General features: G+C 39.9%; 1 protein-coding gene across 2 annotated transcripts in view; it reads left to right on the top strand.

Annotated features, from left to right (window-relative positions):
- The window catches only part of KHDRBS2 (KH RNA binding domain containing, signal transduction associated 2), a 413845-nt gene that overhangs the window by 69044 nt on the left and 332799 nt on the right, over window positions 1–12002 (top strand). For both annotated transcript variants that reach the window (XR_009621906.2, XM_060689217.2), the window contains exon 2: window positions 6671–6798. Coding sequence is in view for 1 of the 2 variants with exons in the window: in XM_060689217.2 (XP_060545200.1) it covers window positions 6671–6798 (128 nt within the window). In the remaining variant the exon portion in view is untranslated. The remainder of the gene's footprint in view (window positions 1–6670; window positions 6799–12002) is intronic.

Below are 12002 nucleotides of genomic sequence, written 5' to 3'. Positions count from 1 at the left end.
CCAATAGGTAAATAAACCAATGAACCAAGATGTTATCAAGAGGGATCGTATATATTATATCAATGATCAATATATCAATATAATATCACCCTTATTAATTTACATGGCATGTCTACTTGTTGCAGAAAAACCACATAGTTTCTGATATTACTGAAATTACTGCAGTAGAAGCTTCAGATATTCCAACCATAGAATCAGAGGTCCTTCATTTCCAACCAAACTTTACATCCTCTGATTAGCCTCAGAATTTCAGAACATCTGTGAACTATTTAGGGATAAAGTCAGTGGTGGGATTCAGCCAGTTCGCACCACTTCGGGAGAACTGGTTGTTAACTTTCTGAGCACTTTGGCAAACTGGTTGTTGAAAGAAATCATTAGGGCAGAGAACCGGTTGTTAAATTACTTGAATCCCACCACTAGATAAAATGTCCATGTATCTGTATAAGGATTTCCTTCCTATGAGTTTCTTGTGTAATAGACAATTTAAGCAGCTTTCTCCCTGAAAACAAAGAACAGGTATAATCACCTGTTGCTATATAAGCACTTAAACTGACTTAAATCGTGGATGAAGTAGGTTTTTCTGAGGATGCAAGCTTCAATTGCCACAGTTCAATGCCCACATCTTTCACAATGCATGTAAAGCTAAGTAAGTATTTACCCAGCAGCCTTATATTACTCAGTAGGTCATGTTATAACTTTAGTGCAACTTAAATTCCTTAAATAATTATAGACATGCATTTCAAGACATATGATTAATGGAACCATTTGCAAGGAAGTTAAGGATTAAACAACTTTCTCTGATTTTCATTGCATTTGGCAGCTTCCCGAAGGCAGTGAAACTGCCTTCACAAATTTGGTTTGATTATGAAGTTATATCATCAATGATGAATATCCAATAATATATCAATAATACCCCTTTTCTCCATAATTAAGTTATTATCAATACTGCCCAGAGAACAATGATGTAATTATTAACATTCCTATTCTGGCAGAGAACCAATTGCCATCGGTCTAGGAAAGTTCATTCTATTTTGTGGGAGATTGAAGAGGCTGATGGGAAGGGAATATGTTATTTGATATGTTTTGACATGCCTCAAAATGTAGCGAAGTATGTTTCTGATAGGAGTGATTATTTTTAATGGGAAAAAACCATATTTGTGACATGAGTTTCGTAACAAATGTCAGGTTTAGTGAAGTGGAGTATAATTAACGTCAATGTCTTGGCATGGCAGCCATTAAGTAATTCTTTAAAAAGAAGAAATACTTCCTTTCCCTAAAAATACGATCAAACTTGCTAAAGCATCTAAGAAAGGGGGAACAGTGACAATGGTCCTTGATGCTTCATTTCTTCTCTGCTTCCATCCATCCTTGCACTGAACATACATAGCAAAATCTTTACTATGATAGGATAGTAAGAGTCACTCCGTCAGACCCCAGACAAGTTTTTCTGAAGATACCTTGTGTATGTATGTATATGTATACAGGTGATCCTTAGTTTACGACCACTCATTGAGTGATTGTTCAAACTTGGAACAGCACTGAATGAGAGGGACTTAAGACCAGTCCTCACAGTTTCAGCTGTCACAGTATCAGTGCAGTCTATGATTATAATCTGGGCACTTGGTTTGCAATTACGACATTGTAGTAAGACATGGTCATGTGATTGTGATTTCCAATGTTCCCTGCTGACTTCTCACAAGCAAAGTCAGTGGGGAAGCCAATAGGAAGTCACATGAGGTTGTGATTGTGGTCACATGAGATCCTTGACAGACAGCCTGCACATTCCTCATTTAATCATCCTTAAGGATCTGAGGGAGGCAGTGCAAGAGTGGAAGGGCATGGAGAATGCTGATCCATAGAGCGGCTGGGGGTTAGACACTATTAAATGGCTGACGATGACATGCAGCTGTCCCTCAAGGACTTCATGTGACACAACTTCCCACAATCAGGACTACCACTGCTAAGTGATGTACTCATGTGATTCTGTGCTTTATGACCACATTGCTTAGTAACAGCAATTTGGATCTCAATGGCCATCATAACCTGAGGACAACTTATATTTGCGTAGCTCTTGCTTTGCAGAGATGAATACAGCTTCAACATTAGAAGCCGATGTGTCAGCTTGCAGGAACAACCAGCTTGTATTTGTAAGTGAACAGATACTAGTCAAGCTCTGAAAGTTTCTAGAAGCTTGGAGTTTGATGAAAAGGTCTCCCAGAATATCCAAGAACTCAGAAAGGTAGGGAGGAAGAACCTCTCACTTACTCATACACAGAGGTGCGCATTAATTTTCCATTGTTTTAGCTAATCTTCTTGTGACTTATTTTAAAGTGGTTTTTCAGCTGTTCCAGAATGTTCCCTGCTATGGATTCATTCAGTTCTACAGGGAACAGCCTAAAAGGGAAGCTGTATCATCTGGACACTTTGTTTGTTTGTTTGTTTGTTTATTATGCCACCCATTCATCTCTCTCTCTCTCTCTCTCTCTCTCTCTCTCTCTCTCTCTCTCTCTCTCTCTCTCTCTCTCTCTCTCTCTCCCTCTCCCTCTCCCTCTCCCTCTCCCTCTCCCTCTCCCTCCATCTATTTAATTTTTATGTTTTAATTCTCATATCTCCCTATGCAAACTCAGCAGCTAGGGCTGAGACAGAAAGAGGTCACAAGGCCCTTGATAGGCAGGAGAAGTAAGACAATTTTACTCCTTGAGGAGGGTCAAGTTTAAGACTGCAGTAGGACCATGAAGAGTCCCAGCATCATATTTGCAAGCTGTTTCCATAGCCTTTGGGGCTGAAAACTGAGATGAATAAATATATTTTACAACAACTTGTGTGAATAGATTGCCAAGGTTGACTCAGCCTTCCATCCTTTCTAAGGTAGGTGAAATGAGGACCCAGTTTGTGGGGGCAATAAGCTGACTTTGTATAAATATACAAAAGGATGAAGGCTATTGCTGAGCACATTGTAAGCCGCCCTGAGTCTTCGGAGAAGGGCGGCATATAAATCAAATTAAAAAAAAAATGAGACTTCTGCATGTGCAGAAGCATTTTGATGACGTCGGGGTCAGTGGGCGGAGGTTCCCGCCGGTTTTACTACCGGTTCTATAGAACTGGTGCAAACGGGGGCAACCCACCACTGGTCTGAAGGAAATTCCTGGCTGGCTTGCTATATACAGGTAGTCCTCCACTTATGACCATAATTGAGATCAAAATTTCTTTTGCTAAGTGAGACAGTTATTAAGTGAGTTTTCCCATGCCTTTCTGGCCATAGTGATTAAGTGAGTTTGAGTTTGCTTGTCAGAAGATTGCAAAAGGTGATCACTTGATCCCTGGACACTGCGATGGTCCTAAATATGAACTAGTTTCCAAGTGTCTGAATTTCGATCATGTGACTATGGGGATGCTGCAACTGTCATAAATGTGAAAAACAGCCATAAATCACTTTCTTCAGCGCTGTTGTAACTTCAGATGGTCACTAAATGAATAGTTATAAGCCGAGGGCTACCTGTATGTGTGTGCATACACACCTATGAACCTTCACAGCCCTATTGTTTTCAGTCCCGGTTTCTGATGTGGCTCCTTAGGTGTGGATTTACTGTCTTCTGTTAGTATTTTCTAAAGCAACTAAATCTTTTCAGCCTGCTGCTCTGGCTGCCACCCTTTGCTGCATCCAGCAGGTAGTCTCATCTAGTGTGTGCCAAAACAACCCTGCTGGGAAACACTTCAGCCATTATTGTGGAATTCCTCTCCCCTCCTCTTCTTCTACCATCTCTAGTGCTCTGCTGAGGCTTCTCCCAAAATGAGACTTCTGCTTTGCTTGCCTTGTTTCCCTCCCGCATTGATCAGACGGTGCCGTTCATTCACAGCTTCAGAGCAAAGCTTTACACAGAGTTAGTGGTTGCTTACTTCCCAGTGTCACTGCTAAGGCCTGAAACAAGGTAAATAATAATTGAAGGTCCCATTGATAACGAGTAGTATTTCCTTTCCTCAGACAGGGAATCCCATGACAATTTCCAGTGCTCTTAATAGAGTTCCACAAGTGGAATCAAAGCCTCATCCGCGTACATCTTCTCCTCATAAATAAACCATATTTGTTTTCCTAAGCGGGCACCCTCTATTTCATCTTATTGATCCAATGTAGAAAACATTAAATTACAGGAAAGGCATGCAAAACCTTCAGTGCAGACAGTGGCTAGAGATCATATACATCTCCCATTCCTTATTACCATTACCATCTTCGGTCCTTTGGCCTTCCCCACCACCTCTTAAAGAGGCTACTAGTAAGCTATTGCATGGCAGTTGACTGGTTTCTGACTAAAAAGAGGAAAAGACTTACCATTTTAGAAGATACCATTTCTTTGTATTTCCAGTCTGTGGAATAGACGACTTCATGGAGTGATTTGTTCCCCTCTTAGCTCGAGCTTTTCCAACAAACACTGGATAGTCACTTCTTCCAGTTGGTGTAGTGGGTCTTGCAGTCTTTAGGAAGTTAGACTTGATGATCTCTTAGGCCCTCTTCAACTCTTGCCTTCAGAAGTTGTGCATCACTGGAGGTTTTAAAGAAGAGATTGGACAACCATTTTCCTGAAATGGTATAGGGTCTCCTGCTTGAGCAGGGGGTTGGACTAGAAGACCAGTTTCTGATAAATTTTCTGACAGAACAATCAACCAATGGAACAGAAATTGCCTTCGGAAGTTGTGGGAGCCTCATCACTGGAGGCTTTCAAGAAGAGATTGGACTGCCATTTGTCAGAAATGGTGTAGAGTCTCCTGCTTGGGCGGGGCGTTGGAATAGATGACCTACAAGGTCCCTTCTAATTCTGTTAATTTGTAATCAAACCTCTATGTCCAGTAGTGGGTTCCACTTACCTTCGCTACTGGTTCAGAATCGGAAATGCGCATGCTTGTTTTGCTCGTGCGTGGCACTTCTGTGCATGCGCAGAACATCCGTGATTATGTCCGGGAAGGTGGGCGGAGCCTCCCTCCAGTACTGGTTTGCTCAAACTGGGGCGAACCAATAGAAACCCACCACTGTCTATGTCCCTTCCAACTCTGTTATTCTGTTATTCTGTGTTCTTGGGAAAGAAATGTCTATTAGGTACTAAATAACACAAATGTATAGTTAATGTTATGCAGCTTCCAAGTTGATCTGATTTTATGTTGATTTATATATTCTGATTTTCTTGTTTGCCATTGATTCCTTCCATCATGTGAATTGGGACTTTATAATCTTGCCTACAGCCCTGGAATCCCCAGATGCTTCCTCCCCTTTTTAAATACTTAACCATCTTTCTAGATCAGCCAAGATTGGCTAAATACTGCCAATTCCAGCGTTGTGTTGTGTTGAGCTATCAGAGTGATAGCTCTGCTGAGGTATGGGGTGCTTGAAAGATGTGACTCTATACTACAGTGGTGAAATCCAATTTTTTTTTACTACTGGTTCTGTGGGTGTGGCATGGTGGGAGTGGTGTGGCTTGGTGGGCGTGGCTTGGTGGGCATGGCAGGGGAAGGATACTGCAAAATTTCCATTCCCATCCCACTCTGGGGCTAGCCAGACATGGTATTTGCCGGTTCTCCAAACTACTCAAAATTTCCACTACTGGTTCTCCAGAACCTGTCAGAACCTGCTAGATTTCACCCCTGCTCTACTAATTACTCATTGCAACTAGTTTGATCCAGATTTCCAGAAGCATTTGCAAATTAGAACTCAGCAATTCCACATTTCAGGTTTTACAGCTCAGATCTCAGTTCAGTATATATATTACCAAATACATTTCAAAGCAAGTTTCAAAAGAAAATATTGAGGTCAAGGATATGCAAAAGATATGCAAAAGGGAGTAGTTTTTCAATAACATTGTCCTACTTATTTCTTACACACCATACTACTTTTCCTCCATGAATGGTATAGTCAAAAAAGAGCTATCTTCCCTAGAGCTCAATCATCTTATCCTCACAACAATCCTGTTGGTTCGATCACACAAAGAGATAATAATTAACTTCCAATGAAGCAATGAACTTTATGGCTAAGCAGACATTTTAATCTGTATGTCCTTCTTTTAGAAGAACTTTTCAGATACTTTACCACTATGTCAGAAAGCTGAATTGGAAACATCTTGATCTCAGATTTGAGTTTCAATAGGAACATCTTCAGAGAGGATTGATTTGGGGACTATGTAGACCTTGTATTAACCATTTATATTCCCAAAAGTTGTTAATGCATCTATTGAAATAAACAGATTTGGGGCAATGAAATTTTACAACAAGAGCCAATCTAGAATGGGATCGTAGTTGATAGATTCCTTAACCTCATAATAAGACTCCCAGTATGGACCCATTTTACTTATTTTTCAATTTAGAAAAACAAGCCTGGTGGTAAATTCAAAATAAGCTATTCTTGACCACTGATTCTTGATTCTACTAAAATGAGTGGTGTGCAAATATATATTCATTTATGTGTGTAAGTGTATATGTGTGTACGTATGTGTATGTATATACTATTGCAGAGTGTTTCCAGAGTAATGTCAGAGGGAAGGAAGGAAGGAAGGAAGGAAGGAAGGAAGGAAGGAAGGAAGGAAGGAAGGAAGGAAGGAAGGAAGGAAGGAAGGAAGGAAGGAAGGAAGACTTTATCCAACAATAACAGTAATATAACTGTAGGTCTATTTTTGTTCACTCTTTCCAGAAATTGAAAAGTTCCAGAGTTCTGATGAGAAAAAGGAGGATGAAGAGAAAAAATATCTTGATGTCATCAGCAATAAAAATATAAAGCTGTCAGAAAGAGTATTGATTCCCGTCAAACAATATCCAAAGGTATTGTAATAACTACATAATATATGATATATTGTATTTTCTTGATAAATGGGTATAGTTATTGTTATAATTTGATGTCATGCTCCAATTGCTTCATCCGGAATTGAAATGTTTTTGCGCCTCTTGGTTGTTTTGAGTGAAATGGGTGATCTCTTTTTTTCAAACTGGGTTTTGGAGAAAACATGCTGAAAGGAGATGGACACAGGGAAGTGGGGCGTTTATTTTACATAAAGACAGTCTCAGATTTCATATTTGGAATGACACATTTAAAGGATCAGGCAACAGGTGATGATCAAAGCTTCTACCTCAGATTTATTTTCTTATTTATTAAACAAATTTATATAGCTATCCAATTCATACATAGGTGATTCAGGTGGCTTACAAAATTTATAAAACCTGAAGGTCAAGGGTAGATAAATAGATGACCAAATTAATCTCCTAAAAGCCAGCTTCCAACTTGATTCAAATCCACCTTAGTGCCGGTTTCATTTGCATCACTTTGTAAGAATTGTGGATGTTCTTTCATGCAGAGTTCTTTTAATTTCCAATAAACTGGGGGGTTCAGTCCCGTTTGTCATGAATGCAGAATATGTTAGGCGAAAGATGTCTGCTAAATCATTTAATCCCTTGATCATCAGTATGCAATTTTGCCATTTTAATATGGAGTATTATGATGTGGGTTTTGTAGCTTTAGGTATTTAGGAGTTTTAAAATCTTTCAGGGACCTAAGATTTCCAATCCTCTGACTGCGGCAGCCAAAAATTACAATAATGGGAATGTTAGTTGACAGAGTTTTGATTGACCTGAACATTTCATATATTTCTGAATTCTAGCTGAAGCAACATTAAATCAGTGAAAAGAGATTTAGAGCAAAATGGGACCAGCATCTTTTTAATCATCAAGAATAAATTCACCTTTTCCTTATAGAAATGGCTAGTTTATATTATTATTAAAAAACAAAAAAGTTGGGATTTGATGTTAATGCCCTATTTTACTGCAACAGAGAGAGTCGAAGTCAATGCTTCTTTTTCTTTTTCCTAATCCTTCCTCATTTTCCTCCCCCCCTTCTTCCCCATTGTTTTCCTATTTTCTTTCGTATTTTGTATCTTATTTTATCTCATAACTCAATAAAAATGTTAATTAGGAAAAAAAAGGAAAAAATTCACCTTTGATTGGCATTAAGTATACTGACCATTTTTTTTCCTCAGGAGTGTGATAAAATAGTTGTTGTTTTGTAACTAGTAACAGTGGAAAGAATGATTGGGTCAGACTTAGTCCAAGAATGACAAGGAACAATCCAGCCAAAGTTCAGTTCTATGTCATTGGCTTATACCAGTGGTGAAATGCTCCGAAGTCTGCTACCGCATGCATGGTGTGCGCCAAATGTGCGCTTTGTGCACACATGTGCATTACATGCCAAACGTGCACTTTGCGCATCTGCGCAGTGCAGGTGCTACTGCGCAGCGCTGAAAAAGGAGGCTTAAGAAGCCTTTTCTAAGGTAAGTAGAACAGCGAGGGGGGGGGAACAGCTGTGCCACGCAATTTAGATTTGTGCGGCACAGCTGATCATTGGAAATACTAGTTTGTTCAAACCGGTAGCTTTTATTACTACCGATTTGGGCGAACCAGTCCGAACCAGTAGCATTTCACCCCTGGTTTATACCATCTAGACAACTTATATTACCCTACCTAATGCATATACCAGAGAGCCAGTTTGGTCTAGTAGTTAAGGCACTGGGCTAAAAAAAACAGAGACTGTGAGTTCCAATCCTGCCTTAGCCAGAAAAGCCAATTGGATGACCTTGGTCACTCTCTCTCGGCCCAATCCAACCTGACAGATTTGTTAGGAAAAATAGGAGGAAGGTTGGATATGTTCTCCCCCTTGAGTTATTTGAACCAATATTAAAGACAGGATATAAACAAATAAAAGAAATACCCTGGGAGATTCTAGGGAATGGCTATTCTAAACACCTTCCTCTTTCCATGATTCAAGTCTGAACTGTATTGTCTCTTGTCTCACCCATCCACCCACCTAGGAGTGTGTTCCAGAGGTGGGTTTCAGCAGGTTCTGGCCAGTTCTACAGAACCAGTAGCAGAAATTTTGAGTAGTTTGGAGAACCAGTAGTAAAAATTCTGACTGGCCCCGCCCCCATCTATTCTCTGCCTCCTGAGTCCCAAGCTTAAAGGAAAGAAATGGGGATTTCGCAATAACCTTCCCCTGGAGGGGGGAGGGAATGGAGATTTTACAGTATCCTTCCCCTGCCACATGCACCAAGCCACGCCCACCAAGCCATGCCACGCCCACCAAGCCACACCCAAAGAACCGGTAGTAAAAAAATCTGAAACTCACCACCGGTGTGTTCCCCCTCTTTCCTGGGACCTGCTAGTTACTGTAGTCCATCACATCACCTCTCCCTTCATAGACACATTCCATCACAGTCTGTTTATCTTAAAAACCAGATTCATTCCAAATGAGGAATTGAAGTCTCCATTGTTGTGAAGAAATTTCAAATGTACTATATAATTGAAAAAAATATATTTAATAGCTATTTCCTGCTTCCAAGAAATCACCTTATGAAATCAATTGTTTTCTTCCTATTTACACTGAAGTTAAAAAATATTCACTACAATGGAATTCACCACAACTTAAAGGACAATGTCCTTCCCCAAGCCAGTTTGATTTAGTGGTTAACGCACAAAGCTCGAAAATGGGAGACTGTGAGTTCTAGTCCCACCTTAGCCATGAAAGCCAGCTGGGTGACTTTGGGCCACTCCCTCCCTCTCTCAACCCACCCCACCTAACAGGGCTGTTGTGAGGAAAACAGGAGGAAGGAGTGTTGAATATGCCTTGAGTTATTTGCAAAAATAATAAAGGTGGGATACAAATAAATAAAAATTCCGTTATACAGATTTGCATAGTAAAGAACAAGGAGGGAGAGGTTTTTATTTTTTTAGATAAAGAAAAATTGCTCTCCTCGTGTGATCTTATATTTTTTTTACACAAATATTTGTTCTACAGCAGTAATCAAAACCCCAAAATAGCAAACACACCATTTATTTCTAGTGTAATTTATCCTGCTGATTATTGACAGATGGTATATAGCCTATTATTAGCGTAGATTACACTCTCCATTTTTCTTTTTCTTTTTTTTATCAACTCTAGCAATAAATTTCAATGAGTAAAAAATGTGAAAGAGAAAGAAAGGTGCATTGATTCCAATCTGTCATTTGTTTCCTGAATTCTGAATGTACTGTTGTGAAAGAATAATAATCAAAAATGCATGGTTAGAGTACTGCTTGTTAATGCCTTGTTAGGCTTTTTCATTAGTCCTCCACTGACTATATGAAGAGTAGAGCTCTGAAGAATCACATTGCTCTGATATCTGTTGGTTTAGCCATTGCAGCAAAACTAGGAATTATTAACCTTTTGGGGCTATGGACCCCTTTGAGTAGCTGGTGAAAGGTATGGACTCCATCACATCCAAAATGTATTTAAATGGGTAAAATAAGATACATGGATATAGATTGCATTGGAAAGGAATCAATTATACTCAGACACAAATATCAAAATATTAAAAGACATCAATATAACGTAGACATGTATTCATTTCCCTATTAGCCCATTAACTCAATAACAAGACAGGCTAATTTTCAATTAGAGATTGTGAAAATAAAATTGTATTTTTTTTTCTGCATCCAAATTTACAGACTCTCTGAAATCTATCTGAGGTCCCCTGAGGGATCCACGGACCTCAAGTTAAGAACCTCTAGCTTAGACTAAGAAAATATCTAAAAATGAAGAATCAAAACATTCCGATTTGAGCAAGGGAAAATAGCTGAGATAAAGAGACAGAAGGAAGGCTTGATGTCCACCCTTTGAGATAGGCCAAGTCAAGAAACAAACCCTGGACAAACAAATACTGGAACTCTACAGAATTGATAAAGCCAGTTTGGTGTAGTGGTGAAGCTACAAACTGGAAGACTGTGAGTTTTTGTTTTGACCTGGGCACAAAGCCAGCTGGGTGTCCTTGAGCTAGTCTCTTTTCTCAGCTCTTGAAAAGAACCAAGGGCAATCCGCTTCTGAGAAACCTTGTCAAGAAAACTTGCTTAGGTGGTTGCTAACAAAGAAAGAAAAAAACTAACTTGAAGGCAAGGTAGACAGACAGGCGAAGGGTAGAGTAACAGAATCTTGAAAGGCATTGTCCCTTCCTTCCCTTTACACGTTTCCACAAATCAGTCAAGATCAGTGTTTTCATCAGAAGAAGGCTACAAAGGAAGGACTGAGAATAGGGCTGAATAAATATAATTGATTCCTTCACACTTGAGTCTGGCTTTTAGGCAAGCAAGCAAGGTTAAGGTGCAGTAGAGCAACCTGCACAGCAAATTCCTCCTAAGGAGATTTATAGAAGAAGACAGACAGGGGAGAGAAATTGGCCCAATAGAGACAATAAGTGGCTCAGAAATAGTCTATGGGACAGCCTGATATTTGATATGGAAAAATGGGTTAAAGATTTGTCCGTTGGTATACCTGGCAGTAGGGGATGCGGTGGCTCAGTGGCTAAGAAGCTGAGCTTGTCGATCGAAAGGTCGGCAATTCAGCGGTTTGAATCCCTAGTGCCGCATAATGGGGTGAGCTCCCGTTACTTGTCCCAGCTTCTGCCAACCTAGAAGTTCGAAAGCATCTAAAAAACGCAAGTAGAAAAATAGGGACCACCTTTGGTAGGAAGGTAACAGCGTTCCTTGTGCCTTTGTTGTTTAGTCATGCCGGCCATGTGACCATGGAGACGTCTTAGGGCAGCGCTGGCTCTTCGGCTTTGAAACGGAGATGAGCACCACCCCCTAGAGTCAGGAACGACTAACACATATGTGTGAGGGGAACCTTTACCTTTTTATACCTGATAGTGCCTTTTCCTTTGGATTGCCTATGTGAATTTGAAAGTGGGGATCTTGCTCAGACTCACTTGGAGAGCTATGACTTGGAGAGCTATAACCTTTCTCTGTTCCTCAGTTTTAGTTCAATGCACAGTTACAATAACCTGTCAGCCACCATGCACAAATAGTATAAACAGTGTAGTCCGGGGCTTGTTATCTGTTTCCTATGAGCAATTGACCCAGGGTCATTGATCTGCTGCAAGAATACTTGTTGTTTACAAGTAGAAGGATGCTATTACAAAGGCATGTAAGTTTAGCAAAGAAAAGCAGTA

Source organism: Pantherophis guttatus, chromosome 1 (assembly GCF_059756535.1).
Source record: "Pantherophis guttatus breed Tessera chromosome 1, ASM5975653v1, whole genome shotgun sequence".
Lineage (NCBI taxonomy): Eukaryota > Metazoa > Chordata > Lepidosauria > Squamata > Colubridae > Pantherophis > Pantherophis guttatus.
The sequence above is the reverse complement of the archived record's forward strand: the minus strand, read 5'-3'. Positions and strand labels throughout refer to the sequence as shown.